The sequence below is a fragment of the Salvia miltiorrhiza genome, unplaced genomic scaffold (genome assembly GCF_028751815.1).
Source record: "Salvia miltiorrhiza cultivar Shanhuang (shh) unplaced genomic scaffold, IMPLAD_Smil_shh original_scaffold_419_1, whole genome shotgun sequence".
Classification (NCBI taxonomy): domain Eukaryota; kingdom Viridiplantae; phylum Streptophyta; class Magnoliopsida; order Lamiales; family Lamiaceae; genus Salvia; species Salvia miltiorrhiza.
Window position 1 is genome coordinate 32,648 of NW_026651545.1, and position 26,250 is coordinate 58,897.

The 26,250-nt window shown below is 34.9% G+C and overlaps 1 protein-coding gene, 2 long non-coding RNA genes and 2 pseudogenes across 3 annotated transcripts; all 5 read left to right on the forward strand.

The window, feature by feature from the left end:
• The first annotated feature begins 1,606 nt into the window (after positions 1-1,606).
• LOC131004548 (uncharacterized) lies at positions 1,607-5,405 on the forward strand. Its single transcript, XM_057931257.1, has 3 exons — positions 1,607-1,668; positions 2,420-5,272; positions 5,367-5,405. The coding sequence occupies exons 2-3, from the start codon at positions 2,627-2,629 to the stop codon at positions 5,403-5,405; spliced, it is 2,685 nt and encodes an 894-aa protein (XP_057787240.1). The 5' UTR covers positions 1,607-1,668; positions 2,420-2,626.
• Positions 5,406-6,086: 681 nt separating this feature from the next.
• Positions 6,087-8,146, forward strand: LOC131004565 (uncharacterized). The gene is made up of 3 exons (XR_009095059.1): positions 6,087-6,377; positions 7,642-7,715; positions 7,931-8,146. It is a non-coding gene; the product is annotated as an uncharacterized LOC131004565 (long non-coding RNA).
• Positions 8,147-13,689: 5,543 nt separating this feature from the next.
• Positions 13,690-14,623, forward strand: LOC131004563 (uncharacterized). The gene is made up of 2 exons (XR_009095058.1): positions 13,690-13,755; positions 14,507-14,623. It is a non-coding gene; the product is annotated as an uncharacterized LOC131004563 (long non-coding RNA).
• Positions 14,624-16,837: 2,214 nt separating this feature from the next.
• On the forward strand, positions 16,838-19,122 carry LOC131004519 (pentatricopeptide repeat-containing protein At1g62680, mitochondrial-like; annotated as a pseudogene).
• Positions 19,123-19,335: 213 nt separating this feature from the next.
• Positions 19,336-20,917, forward strand: LOC131004550 (pentatricopeptide repeat-containing protein At1g62680, mitochondrial-like; annotated as a pseudogene).
• Positions 20,918-26,250: the final 5,333 nt, after the last annotated feature.

Below are 26,250 nucleotides of genomic sequence, written 5' to 3' on the forward strand. Positions count from 1 at the left end.
ATCCACGACGTCCAGGAACCACGCCGCGTCTTCCTCTCTCAGGCGTCTCCATTTCACGTGGCTCTCCATCGAATCGTAGCCGTCCATTTTCTCCTCCACGAGCATCAGGAATTTCTCCATGACGATGGGCGCGGCGTCGCCGCCCGACTCCAGCGACGAGATGTAGCGGTCAAAAAATCATGAAACGACGTCGTTTAATTGCCGGCGATGACACGCTGGAATTCCGATTGCCACCTCGGATTCAATTTCGCCGGAAAACGGACGCGGGGAAAATATGCAATAAGTTGTTCAATTTATGGATTTCTGTACAGGTTTTTTTTGTCATGGGAAAAAACCAAATTTTGAAAAAGTATATGGTTTTTCCGGCAATTAACCCTTTATTTTATCTAAGATATACATTTACATGCTTAAATGTATACTTATGTGAACATAAGTATTAACCATCATTCAGTATTGTTTAAACTTAAACACTGAATACTAAACCCTAAATAGAGAATACTAAACCCTAAACCTTGAATACTAAACCCTAGTCATATTCAATAATAAACTAGTCATATTCAATAATAAACCCTAGTCATTCAATAATAAATCCAAATGGCAATATTTACTTTAATTTTATCTAAGATATACATTTTCATGCTTAAATGTATACTTATGTGAATATAAGTATTAATCATCATTCAATATTTTGTAAACACTGAATACTAAACCCTAAATAGGGAATACTAAACCCTAAACACTGAATACTAAACCATAACCATTCAATAATAAACCCAAATGGAAATATTTACTTTTATTTTATCTAAGATATACATTTTAATGCATAAATTTATACTTATGTGAATATTAGTATTAACTATCATTCAATATTTTTTAAACCTAAACACGGAATACTAAACCCTAAATAGGGAATACTAAACTCTAAACCTTGAATACTAAACCCTAGTCATATTCAATAATAAACCCTAGCCATTCAATAATAAATTCAAATGGCGATATTTACTTTAATTTTATCTAAGATATACATTTTCATGCTTAAATGTATACTTATGTGAATATAAGTATTAACCATCATTCAATATTTTGTAAACTCTAAACACTGAATACTACACCCTAAATAGGGTGTAGTAAACCCTAAAAGTACTACTGATTGGGCGTATTTATACGCATTTATTTGGGGGATTTTTCTATGTTTTCTGTGTTTAATTCGTGTTAAATATCATCTTTTGGATATGAATTATGGTCTTATATGAATTTTGATGGTATTTGATAGGTTTTGGAAAAAAGGATTGCTTTTGAGAAGAGATTTGAAATGCATGGATTGAAGGCTAAATGGACGAGATTTAGAGAGCTGCTACTTTGATTTTGCATGCATGGGCTATACTTTAGCTTATTGCTAATGGGCTTATACGCCACTTTTAGTTTAGATTAGTTTAGGTGTTTAGTTTTGTTTAATTAAGTAGGCCCATGCACCAAATTTTAGTGGCCTTGATTAGATTAGGTTTGCTTTTGAGTTATGGCAATATGCGCCACTTTTTAAATAGTAGAATTAGGTTTATTTCCTTATCATATATATATGATAAGTTAGCTGCAACTTTGGCAGAATATCACAAATCAAACGACACCTTGGAGAGCAGAATTCTGGACGCAAGTTTTGGAGCAATTCAAGTTTTATTTCTTTCATCTTTTTCTTGCAATTTATTTATTTATTTCTTGTGTTATTTAATTATGTTTTCTAGCTAAATTCGTTTATTCCGGCAACGATTAGGGAAGCACTAGCGAAATTATTCTGTGAGATCTAATTGTTCTTATACTTTATTTTATGCTTGCATCTGCGATTCTCCATGTTTAATGATATTAATTGTTTTAATCCATTAGATAGTTGCAAATATTTATTGGGTTAAAATTAATTATATAGCCAATTGAACCGGCCATCCGTAATTGTGGTTTAGGTTTGATTAGTGGTAAATTGACACATCAGGGTCAAGGGAAAAGCAGTCTTAATTCAATAATCCTGCGTCAGAGTTTATTGGTTTTGAATCGGGTTTCTCTAGATATTAATGCTGTCGGCTCATTAAACATATAGAGCGTCTCTTACGGTTGTCAGTCGATTAGGGTAGTAATTAGTGAAGCGTCTTCCTGGTTACCGAATAATTAAAGAGAAATAAGATCACGTCAGAAGCGTCTTCGGTGGTTATAACTGATTTGTTTGCATGATTTAAAGTTATTTTTGCATCGATGATCGGAATAATTAAGCTAGGGTGGACTTAATTGATTGCTGGAATTCTTTTATTAATTGTTGGAATTTTTATTCATCTTTTAGCTATTGGAAAAATTGGTTTATTTGGATTTTATTTATTTAATTTTAAGTTTAGTATTTTCTATATTTTATTCTCAAAATTTCTTGGGTTACTTGCAGACTTTAATTAGAGAAATTCTCGCCAGTCCTTTGGGAGACGATTTTGCTTACTGCTGTCTGCGCAGTGTGGGCATACCGGCTGACTGCCGGATATATTTGGTGTAAAACGACGCACCAAATTTTGGCGCCGTTGCCGGGGATTGGTTTTAAGCAGGATTTTACTGATTTCAGTCTGTCTTTTATTTTTAGTTATTTTATTTTTAGTTTATGCCCCGTTCTTCTCGTACAGGCGTATTAGTTTTTGATCCAGAAATCGAGAAGACCGCACGAAAGTTGAAGAAGCAAGCTAAGGAGTGGAAAGAGAGATCCAATTCTGCTCCACCGAGTCTTGAGGATCAAGAAGAAATTGAAGATCCAATGGGTGACCGTAACAATAAGGATGAGGAGAACGATAGAGAGATCGTTGATCCTCGACAGGAACCACCTCAACTGATCAGAGAGTTAGGCCGTCATAGAAACAATCGCCCTTTGTGCATTGTCCTTCCTGCCATTAATGGCAACGCTGAAATACGGCCTGGTTTCATTCAAGTGCTACCCAAATTCGGTGATTTACCTGGAGAGAGTGCACACAAGCATCTGGCTGAATTTGATCTAGTTTGCTCAACTCTACGCCCTCATGGTTTTACTGAAAATAATTTGAGGCTATTGACTTTTTCTCATACTTTGCAGGGTAGAGCGAGAGATTGGCTTTTTGATCTTCCTCCTGGTTCGATTAGAACTTGGGGAGATTTAGAAGAACAATTCTTGCGAAAATTCTTTCCTGAGTCCAGAGCTGCAAATTTGAGAATGGCCATTAGCAGCATTAAACAGAAGAAGGCGGAGAGTCTAGCCGATTATTGGGAGAGATTCCAACAGCTGTGTCGCAAGTGTCCTGATCATGGATTTTCTGACTACCAATTGCTTACTAACTATTTTTATCGTGGTATGTCTTCTTTTGATAGGAAAATTGTTGACGCTGCTTGTGGTGGAAGCTTGACCAATAAAACTTTGGACGAAGCAAAGCAACTCATCGTTGACATGGTTTCAAATGGCCAACAATATGAGGATGAGGATGATGATCGTTATAGGCCAGTGCAGAAAGTAGAAGATTCCAACATGAACGAGAAAATTGATGCTCTCACCTCTTTAGTTAGAGGACTTGCTGTCTCTAAAACTCAACACGTTCAATGTGGAATTTGCTTTGAAAATAATCATCATACTGATGCATGTCCATCTCTGCAGGATAATAATACTGAGCAAGCGTGCATGGGATCCGCTGATGAGCAAGAGATGAACGCACAAAGGCAAAGGCGAAATGACCCTTTTTCCAACACCTATAATCCAGGGTGGAGAAATCACCCAAATTTTAGGTGGAGACAGCAGGAACCAGGGATGTACGCGCCGAATCCGCCGCAGGCTGGACAGTATGCCCATACCGCACGTCCTGCACCGAGTTCTGCACCCAATATGAACGATATCATGAAGAGCCTCGCCCAGAGCAGTGAAATTGTGAAGAATTTGGTGCAAAGTCAGCAGGCGTTCCAGCATGAAACTCAGGCAGCGTTGAGTAATATGGGCACACAAATCACGCAGTTACCCACTCAGGTGAACAAGCTGCAGGCGAATCAAGGCCGACTTCCCTCTGTCACGGAGATGAATCCCAAGGAAAATGCAAGTGCAGTAACTACAAGAAGTGGGAGAATTCTAGCTGAGCTACAACCTAAGCAGCAGAACAAAGATAAGCCCGATGAAGCCAAGGACGATGCAATTAGTGAAAAGTCACCAGAATCCACCGAGCCTAGCTCTTCTAAGGTAAGTGGAAAACCTAAGGTTTCAATTCCTCAATCACTGACTGCACCACCTTTTCCTTCTAGGTTGGCTCAGAACAAGAGAATTGAAGAAGAGAAGGATATTCTGGAAATCTTCAAGAAGGTAGAAATAAACTTGCCCTTGCTTGATGCAATTAAGCAAGTTCCCAGGTACGCAAAGTTTTTAAAAGAGTTATGCTCTAAGAAAATGAAGTTTGGGAATGATGCGAGAATTCGAGTGAGTGAGAATGTTTCTGCTGTTCTGCAAAGAAAATTGCCCCAAAAGTGTCGAGATCCTGGTATGTTCACTATTCCATGCATTATAGGTAATAAGACTGTTGAGAGAGCCATGCTAGATTTAGGAGCATCCATAAATGTCATGCCTTATTCTGTGTATAAGGATTTGCAATTAGGACCTTTGAAAGACACTCGTGTTATCATTCAGTTAGCTGATAGGTCTACTGCATATCCCGAAGGTGTTGTTGAGGATGTCCTTGTTAAGGTCAATGATTTGATTTTTCCTGTGGATTTTTATATTGTTGATATGGATGATTCTGCTAAGCAATCCTTGATTCTTTTAGGGAGACCATTCATGAAAACTGCTAAAGCAAAAATTGATGTGGATAGTGGAATGCTTAGCCTTGAATTTGATGGAGATGTTGTCACATTTAATATTTTTGAGGCTATGAAGCATGTTGAGGATCCTGAATCTGTGTTCATGATTGATGTTATTGACCATTTGGTTGAGGAATTTGTTGAGAATTTCAGGGAGGATGAGCTTGAGCATGTTATTTTCAGTTCCCTAACTGAAGAGAACTCCAAAACTGAGGAGAATGAAGCCATTAGAGAGATTATCATGCAGCTGTACTCAACGGAGGAAATTCCAGTTCGGCACCTGTCGAGCAGGATGCCCATACCGACCAGCACAGAACCGATTTTGCCCTCTGTTGTGAAGCCACCGAAGCTGGACTTGAAGGTACTGCCCCAGCATCTGAAATATGTGTTTTTAGGAGAGGATGACACGCTGCCAGTGATCATCAACAATGAACTCAGTGCAGAACAAGAGGTAAGGTTGGTAAGTCTTCTTAAGATGCATACACTACTACAAATTTGGTCTTTCTCTACATGGCATAGACTACGATTTTTTGGGAAATCCGTAGTTTATACTAATAGACTACGATTTTCTGCCACCACCGTAGTGTATGTGCGTTTTTTTTTCGTGATTATAGACTACATATACATAAAAATCGTAGTCTATCAAAGGTATAGTCTACGGTTTTATAAACGGTAGTGTATGAGCGGATTTTTTTCTACTTTTCTCTACAATTTGCTTCAAAACGTAGTGTATGTTCATGTGTAGTTTTACTTTTCTCTACGTTGATTTTAAAACATACAATAAACTGTAGTGTATGAGCGGATTTTTTTTCTACTTCTCTCTACAGTTTGTTTCAAAATGTAGTGTATGTTCGTGTGTATTTATACTTTTCTCTACGATTATCTTGAAAATGTAGTATATTAATTTTTTTTTCTTTATAAAAAATGAATGGTCTATATTTTAAATAATAATTTTTATTTATAGTTTTTTTTAGGGTCTATATTATAAAAAATGAATGGTACTACGATTATCTTGAAAATGTAGTATATTAATTTTTATTTATAGTTATTCAAAAAATAATTATAAGATATAATTTATAAATATAAAATAATTAAATATTTTAAATAATTAATTTGTCTGGTATATCAATTTTTTAGATCATTTAAATATTAAATAAGATAAATTTACAATGTATGTAAAAGTTTAATGAATGAATTTATTTTGTAATTTATTTTATTTATCATTTAAATATGTAATAAAAAGGAATTTATATGTTAATATTAATAAAATAAGAAGAATTTATATTATATAATAATTTGTGTTTGAACTTAATTAAAATACACTTTTTTTTTGAAATAGAACTCAATTAAAATATTAATGACACTTAATCAAATAATCAAATTTCAGTTAACATAAATCCCTCCCACGATTAACCCTAACCCCCTCTATCCCTCAAACCCGCAGTCCCTCTCTCTCAAACGTTGTCCCTCTCCCTCAGTCCCGCCGTGCCTCCATTCTTGCCGTTGTGCCTCCGTTCTTGCTGCCGTGCCTCCGTTCTCGTCGCCAAGGTTTAGAGGTGGGTTTTTCTTCTATTGTGGATGAAATTTGGTGAATATATACTAGGATCATATTGTTAGATTCTGTAAAACTTTCATTATAGTTCGATGACAGGAGGCCCATGAAATCGTCCCTCAAACTGATTATGTCGGACGTTTTCACTTATCTGAGCAGTAAATTTGTAAAAATCTGTAGTCATGGTAAATGGTGTCCAATTGAATTGAAATTTGGTGGTTATATACCAGGAACATACATATAGGTACTGCAAAATTTTCACTATGTTTTGATTATGGGAGGCCTATGAAATCGTCCATCAAACTGTTTCTTCTGGATAGTTAGTGAATCTGAGCAGTAAATTTGTAAAAATCTGTAGACATAGTAAATGGAGTCCGATTGAGTTGAAATTTGGTGGATACATTCTAGGAACATACAGATAGGTACTGTAAAATTTTCATTCTGTTTTGATTATGGGAGGCCTATTAAATCGTCCACCAAACTGTTTCTTGTGGATAGTTAGTGAATCTGAGCAGTAAATTTGTAAAAATCTGTAGACATAGTAAATGGAGTCCGATTGAGTTGAAATTTGGTGGATATATTCTAGGAACATACAGATAGGTACTGTAAAATTTTCATTCTGTTTTGATTATGGGAGGCCTATTAAATCGTCCACCAAACTGTTTCTTCTGGATAGTTAGTGAATCTGAGCAGTAAATTTGTAAAAATCTGTAGACATAGTAAATGGAGTCCGATTGAGTTGAAATTTGGTGGATATATTCTAGGAACATACAGATAGGTACTGTAAAATTTTCATTCTGTTTTGATTATGGGAGGCCTATTAAATCGTCCACCAAACTGTTTCTTCTGGATAGTTAGTGAATCTGAGCAGTAAATTTGTAAAAATCTGTAGTTAATATTTTGCATTGAACATGTAGATCACCATATTAACATAGATTAGTTCTCCAAATAATATTTATTAGGACTGGTGGTCTAGATATGTTCATAACAGAGAGAGAGCATAGAGTCTATATTGTTTTAGACATGGATATTTTAAGGCTATCTATCTTGAAAATCATATAACTTTAGAATATCTAATTTTGTATATATATATTCATGAGTGGTGGAAGTTGAGTTTGTTAGTCTTGACTTCTTTATCTTTGGCTTTTCTCACAAGTTGAGTAATTTATATGTAGATTATATGCAATGGGTAACTGAAGGTGCAATTTTCAATTGACTTATTGTATGCATGCTGTCAGTGTTGTCATGCAATTGTATTTTTTGGGCAGTTGCACGAATGTCTGTATGGAAGTTCGTGTTAGAGTGGGTGAATCTCATTCTTAGTCACATATAAAAAGTAGAGGTAATATTCTACAACTTTGGTTTACTAATATGGATTTGTGTTATAGATATACTAGTATATGTTTATTTGGTCTATTGATTTTAATGAAAGAAATATACTTTTGAAATAATATATGTTGCAATTAGCTGGAATTTTGTTTGAAATGTAAGAAATGTTTTGTTGACATGATTGTTTTATATGTTTTCATGGCAAATCTTGTTTTAATTTTGTGCCAGGATATGCTGGAAATGAAGCAAAAACATGAGACTTTTGCTGAATTTTCCATGAAGATTCTTCAACAATAGACTACTAGATATTGTTTTGAAAAAAAATATTGTACTCTTTGTTTTGTATATTTAATCTCTTGTCGTTGTTAGCTTCATTTCAGTGTACATTAACAGAATATGAAATATTGTGAAATTATATATGACAATTATAATTTTTTAGTGTCTCAATATTTGTATTTCATTTTTTGTTAATTTTAAATAAAATAACAATAATTTTTAGTTGACGATAATTAACCACTACGACAATAGGCGTAGAGTAAGATCACTAAAAGTGTAGTCTTTAAATACTATAGACTACCATTTCTAGTTGACAAACCGTAGTCTATTCTTCCAATACACTACAATGTCGAACAGAATTAACTACGGTTTCCACTTGTAGTATATGATTACACATAGACTACGGTTTCCACACGTAGTATATGTGCGTCTAAAAATGTAGTCTTAAGTAACTATAGACTACGATTATAAAACCGTAGTCTATATTGATGGGAATAGACTACACCATCTACCACTACGGTTATTAAATCACATAGACTACGGTGTTAAACTGTAGTCTATGAGCTTTTTTGTAGTAGTGATAAATCTGCCATTGGATGGACTATAGCCGATATCAAAGGTATTAGTCCCTCTACTTGCATGCATAGAATCTTACTTGAGACTAATAGTAAGCCGTCTAGGGAGCCTCAAAGAAAATTGAACCCTGTCATGAAAGAAGTTTAAAGAAATTCTTAAATTGCTTGATCTAGGGATTATTTATCCGATTTCTGATAGTACATGGGTCAGTCCTGTTCATGTGGTTCCTAAGAAGTCTGGTTTTCAATTGGTTAAGAATGAGAAGAATGAGTTGATTCCCATGAGGCTGCAAACTGGTTGGCGTATGTGCATTGATTTTAGGAAGTTGAATGATGCTACTAGGAAAGATCATTTTCCATTACCTTTCATTGATGAGATGCTTGAGCGATTGGCTGGTAAGGAATTCTTTTGTTTTCTTGATGGCTACTCTGGATATTTTCAAATTTTTGTAGCTCAGGAAGATCAAGAGAAAACCACTTTTACTTGTCCTTTTGGCACTTTTGCATGGCGTCGTATGCCGTTTGGATTATGTAATGCTCCTGGTACTTTTCAGCGTTGTATGATGAGTCTATTTTCTGACATGATTGAGAGTTGCATAGAAATTTTCATGGATGATTTTACTGTGCATGGAGACTCTTTTGACCATTGTTTGACTAATCTTGAACAAGTTTTGCAAAGATGTGTCGACACTAATTTGGTGTTGAACTTTGAGAAATGTCATTTCATGGTGAGAGAGGGGATTGTTCTTGGGCATGTGATTTCTGCAAGAGGAGTAGAAGTTGATAAGGCGAAAATTGATTTGATTGTTAAGTTACCTTATCCTTCTAATGTGAAAGAGATTCGTGCTTTCTTAGGCCATGCAGGTTTTTATAGGCGCTTCATAAAAGACTTTGCAAAGACTGCTCAACCTCTCACTAGGTTGCTTCATCAAGATGTGTCTTTTGTGTTCGATGACAAGTGCAAGGAGGCCTTTGATTTATTGAAGAATAGACTCACTTCTGCCCCCATCATTCAACCACCAATTTGGGGAGAGCCTTTTGAAATCATGTGCGATGCAAGTGACTTTGCCGTTGGAGCAGTGCTAGGGCAGAAAGTTGGGAAAGAGAGCCATGTGATTTACTATGCTTCCAAAACTCTCAACCCGGCTCAATGCAATTACACAACCACGGAGAAGGAGCTTTTAGCCATCGTTTTTGCTTGTGAAAAATTTAGATCTTATTTGATTGGCTCTAAAGTTGTTGTTTATTCTGACCATGCAGCTCTTAAGTATTTGCTCTCTAAAAAAGAATCTAAGCCTCGCTTGATCCGTTGGATTCTGCTTTTGCAGGAATTTGACTTGGAGATTAAAGATAAAAAGGGAGCCGAGAACTTGGTAGCTGACCATTTAAGCAGACTGCAGACTGTGTCGGATGGTATGCCCATACCAGACGACTTTCCAGACGAACAGCTGCTGCACATCGATGGTAACACTCCTTGGTATGCTGATTTGGTTAATTTTCTTACTGCTGGAGTTTTTCCTAAGGGAATGGAGACAGCCCGTAAGAATAAGTTGAGGAGCCAAGCAAAATACTTCATATGGGATGATCCTTATTTGTGGAAGACCTGTGCGGATCAAGTGATACGACGTTGCATCCCTGATGAGGAGATTCATTCCATTTTGAATTTTTGCCATGCTCATGCTTGTGGAGGTCACTTTGGTCCCAAACGAACGGCACGTAAAATTCTTGATTGTGGTTTTTATTGGGAAAGTATTTTTAAGGATTCTTACAATTTCTGCAAAAATTGTGACAAGTGCCAAAGAACAGGTAATATCTCTTCTCGCAATGAAATGCCTCAAGTCCCTATTTTGGTTTGTGAAATCTTTGACGTTTGGGGAATGGATTTTATGGGGCCGTTTCCTAGTTCTTTTGGGAATTCTTACATTCTTTTGGCTGTTGATTATGTTTCGAAGTGGGTGGAAGTGAAGGCCACCCGCACTAATGACTCTAAAGTTGTTGCAGGATTCCTTAAGGCTAATATTTTTAACAGATTTGGAGTGCCCCGTGCCATCATCAGCGATCAAGGAACCCATTTTTGCAACCGCACTTTGGAAGCACTTTTCAAGAAATATGGAGTCCACCATCGAGTTGCCACGGCATATCATCCCCAATCCAACGGTCAAGCTGAAGTTTCTAACCGAGAAATCAAGAGCATCCTTGAGAAAACAGTCAACCCGAGACGAAAGGATTGGAGTTTGAGACTGGACGATGCAGTGTGGGCATACCGCACTGCTTTCAAGTCACCGATTGGTATGTCTCCATACCGGCTGATTTTTGGGAAGCAATGTCATCTACCTGTTGAGATGGAGCATAAAGCTTTTTGGGCCGTGAAGGAATTCTGTTTAGATGAGAAAATCGTTGGCAAAGAGAGGCAATTCCAACTGCAAGAATTAGAGGAGATTCGATTGGAGGCGTATGATCATGCAAGTCGTTACAAGGAACGAACCAAATTTCTACATGACAAATACATTCGAAGGAAATCCTTTGAAGTTGGGCAAAAGGTTCTCTTGTTTAACGCACGCTTAAGGATTATGCCAGGAAAATTGAAATCTCGTTGGTTGGGCCCGTTTGAAGTTGTTAGTGTGAGTCCTCATGGAGCTGTGGAAATCCAAAGCCTCGAAACACGAAAGTGTTTTAAGGTTAATGGACAATTACTCAAGCCATACTATGCTGGAGTCGAGATGGAGTCGTTCAATGCGCTCAGCCTGACGTCTCCAACCATTGTCTAAGGATTTTTGAACTTCTTTTCTGTCCAGCCAGGGACGTTAAATAAAGGCGCTCATCGGGAGGCAACCCGATTTTTCTTGCCCTTGTTTTGTTTATTTTCGTTTTTTTTTCTCTTTTTAAAAAAAAAAATAAAAAATAAAAAATAAAAATAAAAAAATAAAAAAAATAAAAAAAAATAAATAAAAAAAAAAGAAGAAAAATGTTGTTTTGTTTATTTTCGCAGGTTTGGGGGTTGCCCTCCAGTTTCTGAAAAGTTGGGGGCCAAGGTGCAAATTCTAGAACTAGGGTTTTTGACTAAAGTCAAAATTCCCTCAATTTGGTTTCCCCCAACGCCACCCCCTCCATTCCGCCGCTGCTCCGTCCGTCCACCCCTGCCCCAACCACCAGCGAACCGCCCTACCACCATTCCTCATCGCCGGAAGCTTCAGCCCCTCATCCACCTACATGATTCCATTTCAGGGAAGTTTCTTTCTTTTTGCTTTTCGTTTTTGAAGCTTTTGATTTCTTTTAGTTGTCTGCTGTTGTTTCTGTTTTGGTCTGTCATACTCTCACACAATGAGGACATTGTGTTGTCCAAGTGTGGGGGGGTGTCTTTGTTTTGTGTGTCTTTGCTTTGTTGCTATGTTGGTTTTCTTGTCAGTTTCGAGTCCTTTGGCAATTTTTATGATGGATGATGTGAAGAGTTAAGATTAGGATATTGGATTTGGTATGATAGGCTGTTGCTCTTGTGATGGAATTATGCATATGTTTGTAGGTGTTCTTGTATGAGAAAAACGTGCAAAATTTGATCAAAATTACTTGAAACCTACTAAATTGTGAGGATTGAGCCCTAATGAGCACACATGACTAGCTCTAATTGTTTCTTTGATGAGTGATTGATTCGAACTTCAAATGCCGAATTTCTGGTTTTTCCTGTTGCCATAGTCAAGACTGAGTTTGAGAATTTAATGCATGAAAATGATTAAGGCATTTAGGAATAACCATTATTTTGGCCTGAACATATTATCCGAACCTTCACGATTCCCTTAGTGAGCCCATTTGTGCCTCAATTGCTCCTCTTTTGTTTGATTAAAACCTCACATATATTGAGCCTAAGCCTATTTCAGCCTGCTTTTGTCCCTTGAAAACATGTGAATGCACTAGGTTATGACGAGATGAGAAGATGAGTGCTCCTATCATTTTAGTATGTTGAGTGAGGGATATATATATGCTGTTGAAAAAAAAAAAGAAAAAAAAAAGAAAAAGAAAAAGAAAAAAAGAACAGAAAACAGAAAAAAGAGAAAGAAAGAAAAAAGTGCAAAGAGAATAAAGGGCCTATTGTGTATACATTCATTCATGTTTATGCCCTATATGTATATGTTAGAGTTGAGCACACCTTTTTGAGGATTGTGGATATTTTGAGGAGCTACTCTAGAGTTTTATTGATGGAAGATCTGGTGAGTTGCATGTTTTCAGTCATATATTGAGCCTCTTTGATTCCCTTTTCTTGTTTATCCCACCTATACGTACCCAAGCCCCATTACAACCAAATTGCAAGACCTTTTGATTTGTGCATTGGTTCCATATTTTGGTGGAGATAGTGACATAAGGGCAAGCTGTGTTTGAAGCCATAAAGTTGTGAATTGTGTGAATCTATTCTGTCCATATTTGTCTTTGAGAGAAATTGAGTGAACTTGGCGAGGCAGGATTGAATTTGCACAATTTTGACTTGAATGAAGAACATAGCATAATTTTCTGAGCAAGAGCATGGTTAGTGGTTTGTGGATGATTATATCTTGATCAAGATTTTGAGTATTATCTATCATATTGTTGCCAAAGCTTTGTTTTTGCTGTTTTGAGTCTTCTTTTGTTCATTTCCTGTCGTTTTGTTCTTTTTGGTGCTCGAGGGCGAGCTTTGTTTAAGTATGGGGGGATTTGATTGGGCGTATTTATACGCATTTATTTGGGGGATTTTTCTATGTTTTCTGTGTTTAATTCGTGTTAAATATCATCTTTTGGATATGAATTATGGTCTTATATGAATTTTGATGGTATTTGATAGGTTTTGGAAAAAAGGATTGCTTTTGAGAAGAGATTTGAAATGCATGGATTGAAGGCTAAATGGACGAGATTTAGAGAGCTGCTACTTTGATTTTGCATGCATGGACTATACTTTAGCTTATTGCTAATGGGCTTATACGCCACTTTTAGTTTAGATTAGTTTAGGTGTTTAGTTTTGTTTAATTAAGTAGGCCCATGCACCAAATTTTAGTGGCCTTGATTAGATTAGGTTTGCTTTTGAGTTATGGCAATATGCGCCACTTTTTAAATAGTAGAATTAGGTTTATTTCCTTATCATATATATATGATAAGTTAGCTGCAACTTTGGCAGAATATCACAAATCAAACGGCACCTTGGAGAGCAGAATTCTGGACGCAAGTTTTGGAGCAATTCAAGTTTTATTTCTTTCATCTTTTTCTTGCAATTTATTTATTTATTTCTTGTGTTATTTAATTATGTTTTCTAGCTAAATTCGTTTATTCCGGCAACGATTAGGGAAGCACTAGCGAAATTATTCTGTGAGATCTAATTGTTCTTATACTTTATTTTATGCTTGCATCTGCGATTCTCCATGTTTAATGATATTAATTGTTTTAATCCATTAGATAGTTGCAAATATTTATTGGGTTAGAATTAATTATATAGCCAATTGAACCGGCCATCCGTAATTGTGGTTTAGGTTTGATTAGTGGTAAATTGACACATCAGGGTCAAGGGAAAAGCAGTCTTAATTCAATAATCCTGCGTCAGAGTTTATTGGTTTTGAATCGGGTTTCTCTAGATATTAATGCTGTCGGCTCATTAAACATATAGAGCGTCTCTTACGGTTGTCAGTCGATTAGGGTAGTAATTAGTGAAGCGTCTTCCTGGTTACCGAATAATTAAAGAGAAATAAGATCACGTCAGAAGCGTCTTCGGTGGTTATAACTGATTTGTTTGCATGATTTAAAGTTATTTTTGCATCGATGATCGGAATAATTAAGCTAGGGTGGACTTAATTGATTGCTGGAATTCTTTTATTAATTGTTGGAATTTTTATTCATCTTTTAGCTATTGGAAAAATTGGTTTATTTGGATTTTATTTATTTAATTTTAAGTTTAGTATTTTCTATATTTTATTCTCAAAATTTCTTGGGTTACTTGCAGACTTTAATTAGAGAAATTCTCGCCAGTCCTTTGGGAGACGATTTTGCTTACTGCTGTCTGCGCAGTGTGGGCATACCGGCTGACTGCCGGATATATTTGGTGTAAAACGACGCACCAACTACTCCCTCTGTCCGCCAAGATTATGTCACAATTACTATATTGGGCGTCCGCCAAGATTATGTCACTTTCCTTTTATGGCAATGGTCCCACCATCCTCTTTAATATTTTATCCTTACTAACACTCTTTATTTACAAAAAAACCACTCAAAATTCAATATCAACCACTCATCTCATAAAGTGGTGGGATCCTTTCTCCACTACATCAAAATCATCACCAATTTTATTAAATCCAGTGCCCAAGCAAATTGCCATAATCTTGGCGGACGGAGGGAGTATTACTTTTGCTTACACTAATAATTATTTGATCAAATAACTAAAAGTACAAAATCTCATAAATAAAAGTAACAATTATCATGAACAAATGTAATTATTTAGAAACATTACATTTAGTTATTTTATCAAATAATTATTATTATAATAAAAAATAATTATTGACATGAAGAAATGTAACATTTTTGAAGAAATGTAATATTTTAAAATATTACATTTTTCACAAAAATATATAAAAAAATACAAAAGAAAAACAAAAAATAAAAAACAAACGAAAAATAAAGAAAATACTGAAAGGATAAAAAAACCAAAATATATTAAAAATGCAAAAGAAAAACAGTAAAATTAAAAAATAATGCAATAGAAAAAAAATTGTAAAGAAAAAGAATATATATATAAAGATAAAAAAATAAAGAAAACAGAAAAAGGAAAAAAATGTTAAAAAAAAAAGAAAGAAATAAAACTAGAAAAAAAACAAACAAAAAACGCAAAAAAACCAAAATATAAAAAAAACAGTAAAATTTAAAAATAATGCAAAAGAAAAAAAATATTGTAAAGAAAAAGAATATATATATATATATAAAGATAAAAAAATAAAGAAAACAGAAAAAGGAAAAAAATGTAAAAAAAAAAAAGAGAGAACAAAATTGCAAAAATTGTAAGTAATGGGTTTTGAACCCCCCCCCCCCCCCCCCATGGCATTCGGATAGTGGCAAGCTGTTGCCATTACACCAAGTGATGGTTTTGTCTTTATTTATTATAAGCAGTTTAATTTATGATGAAAGCGGACCGCATAGGTTTTTGCATATATTTATAATTATTTTGAGCCCCACAATAAAAAAATCTAGATCTGTCCATGAGTGGCATCAATTTAGTTCGAATAGCATCATCTTTTGGCCTAATCAACTAATAACATACGAATTACAAGTCTTGATTTGGTGTAAATCAATTAACTTTTTACATAATTTAAAGTCTTGGGAAGCTCTCGTGCATTTTGATCCAATACAAAAAGGCCTAACTTGCAACAGAAATAATCACAAAAACTATAGAAAAAAAAATGTCAAAGTAGGCATACAAACAAAATCAAATCACCCCTCCAATTACACAGATGAGATCATCTGTCCCACAATTTAGTGTGTACCACCGTGTACCATTCTTAATTTGTTAAAATTTTTAATTATATATTCTTTAATTTTAATTTATTATGATTTAATATAATAAAAAGATAATTAACAAGGGTTCACTCATCCAATTAGGGTTTATAATTATTTTTTTATATTTATTTGAATTAATAATTGATTATTTAGGTTCATTAATTCAAATTCAGGGTATATAATTTTTTAAAATTTCAATTTTTAAGATAAATATTAATTAGAGTTCATAATATAATAATATTTTTTTATATATAAAAAACAATTATAAAATAAATAAATTAAGAGTGATGCACAATGGTAAACACTAAATAGTGGGACATAGGATCCCATCCGCCAATCACATCACTTTAATTAAATTCATTTGTTTTCCCTAAAAAATCTCATTTAATTGGATCATAGGTCTCATTTGAATTTACGATAAGTTTTATTTACTTAATATATTTCTCGCTTTATGTGCAAAACTTTATTTTATTTTTAAAAAATCTTATTTACTTTTGCAAATTTATATAATTAACTATTGCAAATTTATATAATTAACTAATCATTGAGTTTTATTATTAACTAATTAGTTACAAAATTATAGCTTTTCCAAAACTAATAACCGGGACTAAAAAAAAACTAATATTCGAAAAAAATGAAAACCTGAACTTACTGTTTGACGGAGTACTTTTGTCTTTTTCTTTGGCAGGCTTTAGTAACTAATTAGTTACAAAATTATAGCTTTTCAAAAACTAATATCCGAAGAAATAGAAAATTTTGACCGACTACTTTTTTCTTTTTCTTTTATCTTTTATCTTTTAATATATTTTATCTTTTACTATATATTCTATAAGTGAAACTCTTCTTTCTCACTTTTGTACCTTACTTCAGATCTAATCTCTCTTTCTTCACATTAAATCTCACCGCCGATTAAGGATGATGGCCAGAAGAGCTGTTGTTTCTGCAATTGATCTCATTCATCGAAGAGGATTTCTCAATCGATGGTCGCAGCATCAATCGGGTATTCTCTCTCCTCTGTTCTCTCTCTTCTCTTCCGAGGCTTTTCAACCTAAGCAGTCTAGAATCGATTTCAGTTGTGTTAAAGAAGTAGACGATGTTATTCAATTGTTTCAAAAAATAAAGAGTATGCGGCAAGAGCCTTCTGTTCGCCTGTATAACAAACTCATGAGTGTTAGTGTAACGATTGAGCAGTACTCTTTTACCCTTGATGTGTTCGATGAAATGCTTAGGATGGGTGTCCCAGTTAATAATTACACAATGAGTATTGCTGTCAACTGTTGTTGTCTCTTGAAAGATATATATTCTGCTTTTTCTATAATGGGATTCTTTCTCAAGAGAGGTCACGAACCAAATGTCGTGACTTTCAGCACTCTTATAAAAGGGTTATTCTTAGTTAATAAGGAGGCTGAAGCCGTGAAACTGTTCGAAAAGATTTTGGATTTAAAACTTTGCGAGCCAGATGGTATTATGATTCTGCACGTGATAGATGGGCTGTGCAAAAATGGACAGGTCATTGAAGCCCATGATTGGCTTCATAGATTAGAAAGTAGTGGGTGGAGTCCCAACCATTACACTTATAGTGCACTAATTGATGGATTTTGCAAGGGCGGAATGGTGGACAATGCCTTCAAGGTTCTAACCAAAATGGTTGGGAAGGGTATTTTACCTAATGTGGTCACTTATAGTTCCATGATTAATGCATACTGTAAGGAAGAAAAGATGGAAGCGGCTGAAAATATGTTGGAAATAATGATGCAACAAAATATTTGTCCGGATGTCTTCACTTATTCTTCGCTTATTGAAGGGCTCTGCTTGAAGGGTGAAATTGGAAGAGCGAAACAGTTACTTGAGTCCATGGTAGAGAGAGGCCTTAAACCCGATATTGTTAACTATAGCACCTTGCTAAATGGATATTGTAAGAAGGGAAGCGTGGATGAAGCTTGGCTTATTTTTCTTGAAATTCGCGATAAAGGTCTCGAGCATAATGTGCAAACTTATAGTACATTATTGGATGGGTTGTTGAAGCGTGGGATGGTTGATGAAGCTCTGCTTCTGCTGTCCGAGATGGTGGAGAAGGGTATCTCGCCTAATGTTGTCACATGCAGCATATTGATAGATGGATATTGCTCGCTTGGCGAGATGGTTAGAGCTAGACAGCTCTTCGATTCAATGCCAAAGAGGGGAATCAAGCACAATATATTCACCTATTGTATCTTGATTAAGGGATACTGCAAGGCGGGAAACCTTGATGAGGGGTGGCGTTTCTTCGATGAAATCTCGCGTGTAGGTCTCAAACACTCGATCGTGTCATACACCACGATGATGCATGGGCTAATATGCCTAAGTAGTTTTTGAGATGGGTGGAAGCTTTTCCAAGATATGGAAGCTCAGAATCTACATCCGAATCTCTACACCTACACCATCTTATTGGACGGCTTGTGTAGGATCCGTCGGATTAATGAGGCGTTGACATTTTTTAGGTTGATGGAGGCGAAAGGCATGAATCCTGATATAGTTTTGTACAGTGTTCTGATCAACGGCTTGTGCAGGGACCAAAGACTTGATGAAGCTATAAGGCTCTTCAACCATCTCCCTTCCAAGGGCTTAAATCCGGACGTACAAATCTACAACGTTATGCTCAACTCCCTCTACAAAGAAGGGCGCGAAGGGGAGGCTAGGAGGTTGATGGAGGAGATGGATAGGAGCGGCTGCGCGCCTAATCGCGTGACGTTCAATATTATTGTGTGGAATCTGGTAAAGAGCAAAAAGGTGCATGCGGCGATTCCTTTCTTGGAGGAAATGTGCAGGAGAGGATTCGTGGTTAATTCCGTGATCATTTATGCTTTGCGTGATGAACTAAGAATTAGAGAAGGTAAAGATGAGAAATTGCAAGAGATTGTTGAGAAAGTTTGTGCTCAAAATTGAGAGAGGTCTCAATCTACTCTCAGCTTTTCTCTTGTCTCTTAACGCTTGGATTATTCAAGAGTTGTGTACGTTACCAAGGTAATTTTTCTTTTGGCATTGTAAATGCAAATGCTTTTGTACGTTTACAAAAAAATGTTGTGGATGTTTACATTCGCTGCTAGTAATTTTGCTTTTGGCATTGGAATTTTTCTTGGAGATGGTTAACGACTTGAATTGACGTTTAAATCTTGACAAATTGTGCAAATCATGATATCCTCTCGTTGCACACACATTTCAAGTGAATTGTCTAAGGGCTACATTGGTGTCCCACGGAAACTCAGCCGGGAGCACAGGGACGTCAAGCTGGCTCAGATATGCGGCACCATCGCCTCAGGCTCAGATGAGAAGCGCCACGAAACTTGTAAACAAATCATGATATCCTCTCGTTGCACTCAGGACGATGTCTCATTTAAATCTTTTATTTTTTTCATCTTATTTAATAGATACAACCTTTTTTTATTTTCAAGTAATTATGTGTTAGATAAAATTTGTAGTGTACATCTTGAATTAAAAGCTCATAAAATGACATTTAATTTGATATATAAGATGTAAACAATAGATTTTAAAATAAGCAAGTTATATTAATTTAAAGTTATAGTAATACATAAAATATTTTATTATTATTATTATTATTTTCCTTGAAAATGTAATGCTATTTTACTTGAAATTGGAACCGTATTTCAGTTTTTTGAAATTATCAAATTATGTATTTTTGAAATAGGATTTTTGAGATTGTTGATGATGAGATGGATTTGGATTCTTGGTGCTCCAATGACTTGATTTGTAAACTGCTTTAAGGCTTCTGCCTTGGTACCTCTGGTACCGATTTATTTAAGTTTTTCCTTGTTTTTTTTTATTAAAAAAAAAATCAAATTATGTATTTTATTTACTTTAACGAACATTAATTCAATAATTTCATTTAATTAATTGAATATTAATTGGTTTTAAATTATAAATTACAATAATATGTACGCAAGCTTTCTCAAATTCTCATGCAATCAATTGATTATTAATTAATTCTTCAAATTGTATATTAAAAAATGTACGTACATGTACTTTCTCGGTTTTGGGGCTCTGATGAGAAATGAAAATATGGTGTGAAGTCTGGTTATATCTGTGTGCTATTAATTACTAGTTTCAAAAAATAAAGAGTATGCGGCCAGAGCGTTCTGTTCGCCTCTACAGCAAACTCATGAGTGTTAGTGTAAAGATTGAGCAGTATTATTTTGCCCTTTGTGTGTTCGATGAAATGCTTAGGATGGGTGTCCATGTTGATAATTACATAATGAATATTGCTGTCAACTGTTGTTGTCTCTTGAAAGATATATACTCTGCTTTTGTTGTAATGGGATTCTTTCTCAAGAGAGGTTACGAACCAGATGTCGTGACTTTTAGCACTCTCATAAAAGGGATATTCTTAGTTAATTAGGAGGCTGAAGCCGTGAAACTGTTCGAAAAGATTTTGGATTTAAAACTTTGTGAGCCCAGTGATGTTATGATTCTGCGTGTGATTAATGGTATGTGCAAAGCTGGACAAGTCATTGAAGCTAATGATTGGCTTCATAGATTAGAAAGTAGTGGGTGGAGCCCCAACGTTTACGCTTATAGTGCACTAATTGATGGATTTTGCAAGGATGGAATGGTGGACAATGCCTTCAAGGTTCTAACCAAAATGGTTGGGAAGGGTATTGTACCTAACGTTGTCACTTATAATTCCATGATCAATGCATACTGTAAGAAAGAAAAGATGGAAGAGGCTGAAAATATGTGGTCGTATATTATCATAAAATTATTGCACAAAAACCACTACAAAAAATATTTCGTAGTAAACATTTATGACAATATTCTGTTGATAAAATATTTCCGTAGCAGATTTAATGCAAATTCCATCGCTAATTACTAAATATGTAAGTCGTCGTTAATGTGTCGTTAATTCGTTGTAATTTTATGACAAAATTTTGTTCCATCGTTAATTTCGTCGCAGTTCGATTTTTCTTTTTCTTTTTTTGTAGTAGTGAACTTCCGTGCGCTCCATATAAATTTGGAGCGCATCATGCGCTCCACTTAATTTTTTTGTTTCTTTTGCACCCCTCGTCCGTTCTAAACCTTGTATCTTGATTTATGAGTTGCACCTTTCACGTATCTTTGAATAAATCTTAAATAAGAAAAATATTTGAAATAAATTGGATTATTTATGTTCAAATCAGTAAAGAACTCAGTTGGCCTTCTCTATCTCTCTAGGATCTATGTGGTTGGTGTGACAATGTTTGTGATTGGGATAAGAGAAAAGAATATCATGTAGTTTCACATACCCAAAGGAGGCATTAATTCTCTGCATGGTTCGTGCCATCTTATCGACGAATCTAAAATCTTTTTATTGTTGGGCACAAAATATAAGCATCCTATAAATATAAAATATATTAAAAAAATCTATGAATTTTTTCATTGACTGAAACATTTGCATGATTCACTATCAAAAATCTATTTATTAATAGATACAATCAAACTAGCATTAATCGATTGATCTCCCACACGCCACATAAGCGATTCTTTATGATATTCATTGCAGAAAATACCCTTTCAAACTATATAGTACTCTCTCTGTCCCGACTTTTGGTATCCAGTTGAGAACGGCACGGGTTTTAATAAAGTGATTGATGTGTTGTGAGTGGAATAAGGGTCCCACATTTTATGTGAGAGTTAAAATAATTAAAGTGGAGTAAGACCCCCACCTACTTTTACTAAAAATATAAATGAATATCAAAATGTGGGACGGTCAAAAAAGGAAAGTTGGATACTAAAAGCTGGGACGGAGGAAGTATATATTTATTGGGGATCGAAGGTTTAAAGATTTACTTATTTATTATATACTTTAATCAAATATATAAATTATATATATATATATATATATATATATATATATATATATATATATACATATATAGGGGGCGGTTATTCAATAAACCACGCTTATTTTAAGAATGGGCAAATTGCATGAAAATACCCCACTTTTTTCCAAATTTGATTTTTTGACAATCTTTTTTTTTGTTGCAAAAATTTGAACGAGCTTTCAATTTGTTGCAATGTCCGTCCGGCGATACCTTCCATTAAGGCTTTCATTTCATTGCATCAATGTAGTGATATGATAGACATTGCAACAAAAAATTGCATGGAAGGTATCTCCGGACGGACATTGCAACAAATTGAAAGCTCGTTCAAATTTTTGCAACAAAAAAAAAAGATTGTCAAAAAATCAAATTTGGGAAAAAGTGGAGTATTTTCATGCAATTTGCCCTTTAAGAATTACGAACCAGCAAAAATGCATGAATTTTATGTATAACACGCATGAATAAACTGTATAAATGCATGAATTGCGAAAAGTAATTTTTTGCTACCTTTGAGATTCGAACTCAGGACCATGAATTTATCCAACAAGGTGATGAATCAACCGAAGATCTTTATGATCTAAGGGCTGAAAATGGTTCCTAATTTATATTTTAAGAAGCGTTCTTATTTTAGCCTTCCCATATATATATATATATATATATAGTAAACAAAAATATGTAAATAAATTGTAGGGGCACGTGCCCCCATAGTGGCTGATGTGTGTCTGTCTCTAACCCTCTACACTTCTACAGTTCTACTTAAACTGGTCTTGACTATCGTGAGTACACAAATTCTTTTGTGCAATCGTCTGCACGGTGTCGATATCCGTATGAGATACATTCTCATCATTAATTTGGGGTTTTCCTTGTCGTTAGGAAAGAATTAATTGTATAGTACTAAATTTCGTCTAACTAGTAATTTTTTTTGAGATGATCTCCTGTGAAATCGGTTTTTTAAAAAAACTACATTCACAATGACACTACTTCAACATACAAATGATACTTTAAAATAAAAAACCGATTTTAGGGTTTTTTTTTTAAAAAAAAAACCGGTTTTGCGTTTATGTTGAAGTCCAATTCAACCAAATATTGACATCAGTTTAGTTTGAATAGCGTCATCTTTTTGCATGTACTCAATTATCTTCAGTATTTGAGCTTGATCAAACTTTAGCCTAATCAACTATAATATACTACGAATTACACGTCCTAATTTGGTGTAAATCAATTAACTTTTTACATAATTCAAAGTCTTGGGAAGCTATCGTGCATTTTGACCCAATACTAAAATGCCTAACTTACAACAAAAATAATCACAAAAACTATAGCAAAGTAGGCATACAAACAAAATCAAATCACCCCTCCAATTACCTCATTTTTCAATTCAATTTCGATCTTGGGCCATATCATAATTTCTATGATATATTTGGCTTATTTGATAAGGATGATTATGGTGTATAATATATATATGATACTTTAATACCATGTTTAATTCAGAACACGAAGCCTTTTATAAAGCAAGAGTCGCAAGAATACATAATACAAATCCTATTTGTAATTTATTATTTTGATAATAAATTTAACTACCATAATTTCATCTTCCTATTATAAATTAATATATTAAATTACAAAATTTCAATCTCCTACTATAATTTACATATAAAACAGACAATTTAATATACCTAATCAAACATAATATTCATACTTTATACTATCTCTATCCCATAAAATGACATTTACTTTGCATGATTGATAAGATGTTTGATTGAATATTTTAACCTCAAGAGTAGGATTTCTCCGATTCCACCCTTTCAATGGAAGAGGAGACAAGCAAAACTAGCTTAAATGATAGAAGTAATCAAGGGCTTTTAAATTTATAAAATTTCAATCCATCAAAATAAACAAGTGATTTAACTTTATTATTTTAATCTATCAAGAGTCAAGACTAGGGGTGAGCATTCGGGCGGGTTGGGTTGAAACCGAACCGAAATACCCAACCCGAAACCCAAACCGCCTAAAAAATTTCGAACCAAACCAAACCGTTTGACTGGTCAAAATCGAACCAAACCGAACCGTAAATTTTCGGTTCGGTTCGGTTTGGCCAAAACCGTTTTTTTTTTTTTTTTTTTTTTAAGCTATAAGCAAAAATTAAAGTACTATGAATAAGTAAAAATTACCACATCTAGATAAATCCATTTACTTCTACAATCAAGAGTTTGTAAAAATTAAAGAACAAGCACAGAATAAAAATCTTATGTACTTTTGAATTTAATGTAAAGTGTAAAATTCTAAATTTAATTTTTAAATATTTATTAATTAATTATTTAAAAATAAATATTTATTAATTATATTTAAATCGGGCGGGTTCGGTTTATAAACCAAACTGTTTTTCTCAAACCGAACCCGAACCGTTTTCTGGCGGTTTGAAAATTTTCAAACCAAACCGAACCGTTTTTTCTACATAAACCGAACCAAACCGCCCGATTTGATTCGATTCGGTTCGGTTTAGCGGTTCCGGTTTGGTTTTGCTCAGCCCTAGTCAAGACTAAGGGGGTGTATTCGTTGTGGATTTCCACAGACTTTAAAAAGTCCATAGAATTTAAATTTCATGGAATTCACATAGATTCCAGATGACTTTCAAAGAATTCGTGGTTGGATTTCACCCCGATTTTCACTAATTTTCGAAGACTTTACGGGACAATTCTAGAATTGAATTCCATGAAAACCAACGCCAACGCCCGCTGAGTCCCAGCGACCGCTGGGAATCCAGCGAGCGCTGGGAATAAGTCACGCCCTATATCACAGCAAGTCTTCCATTTTTGCAAAAGTTCCCTCTCCAATAGTTCTTCCAAGTTCATATTTTCCGACTTTTCTCTTCACCGCCTTCATTTTCTGTCTGGCAATGCTCATTTCACACAAAAGTTCTTAAAAACAGCCTATCCTAACAAACACGAACCAGTTTTATTGCATAGAGAAGTCAACTTTATGTGGCAGCGGTGAAAAGATAAAATTACATAAAATTAATGATCACAAGTCATTAATTCTCACAAAGTTGAGCTAATTTACAGCTCATCAACTGATGAAAAAATAAAATCGGATAGGCTTCTTCTTTTAACCAATCTCAGAAGTCACAAGAATTCAATTGATCGCAACGCAGGGAAAAGAAATTAAATTAAGAGATCAAAATGACACCAAACGAGCGTAAAATCATGTGTATATATACATACGTATAAAATGCAGTGGGCGCAAACTTCCTAATCCTCCCCACTAAGATCAGCAAAAAAGCAACAGAATTTGGAGAGACGAGACTGAATAACAACGGTACAATAGCATTTACGCCATGTCCATCACAAGAGATGAACTTATACCGTGTATCGACGAGTAGAGCCGCCGGATACACATCCGGTCGCCGGAGCTGAAGCTGGATTATCGAATAGTTCTCAGGGTTTTAACTAAAGTTAACCAGCGTTCGACACGCACCGAGGAGAGAGAAAGAGAGAGGAGAGAGAGAGATTAATTTGACCGCTGAAATGCAAGGTGAATTAGACATTCAGTAATCCGCTGTACATAGAAACTCACCGCCGCTGTACATAGAAACTCACCAGCGTCCGCTCAAACCCAGCGAGCGCTGGACTTTCTCAACGGGTGCTGAGTTCCGGCGCTTGCTGGCTTCTTGGCCGCGGGCGCTGGAACTCAGCGCTCGCTTAAAATTTCATGGATTTCAATTCTCGTGGTTCTTGGCCGGATTTCGTCGTGTGTATTTTTTGGATGAAATCCATGAAAGTCATTCCGGATTTTAAGTCAATGGAATAACGAATACACCTAGATTTGTATGGATTTTAAAAAGTCTGGAACGAATACACCCAGATTTATATGGACTTTTAAAAGTCTTGAACGAATACACCCAGATTTCTGCAGACTTTTAAAAGTCTTGAACGAATACATCCAGACTTTTAAAATCCACAGAAATCCATTAAATTCCACAACGAATACACCCCCCTAAGTAATTGCCGAAAGTATGCTTACTTTCTTTTTTCGTCTGGCCCACAAGAATATACACAATCCATTTTTGAACATGATCTCACCACTATGGCCCACCATTATTTCTACACTCCACCCACAAAAGTGGACCTCTTTCTCCACTCCCAACAAACTCAACTACATATTTATTAAAACCGAGCTAAACAAACTAAGCAGTTTTACGACACGAAGGTAGTACAATATAAGACATCACATCACAGTGAAACAAAGCTAGCCTTATCCCATACTGTCAAGCAAACGAGTCCTATAATATATATAAAACAAAATAACAATTAATATAAATTCAAAGAAACACATCCTCATGAAATGTACA

What these genes read in the sequence shown, in the direction of transcription:
- LOC131004548 (XM_057931257.1), top strand. Translation starts at nt 2,627, where the DNA reads ATGCCCCGTTCTTCTCGTACAGGCGTATTAGTTTTTGATCCAGAAATC. An exon ending in AACTCAGTGCAGAACAAGAG is followed by an intron (nt 5,273 to 5,366) that starts GTAAGGTTGGTA and finishes GGAAATCCGTAG; the next exon opens with TTTATACTAATAGACTACGA.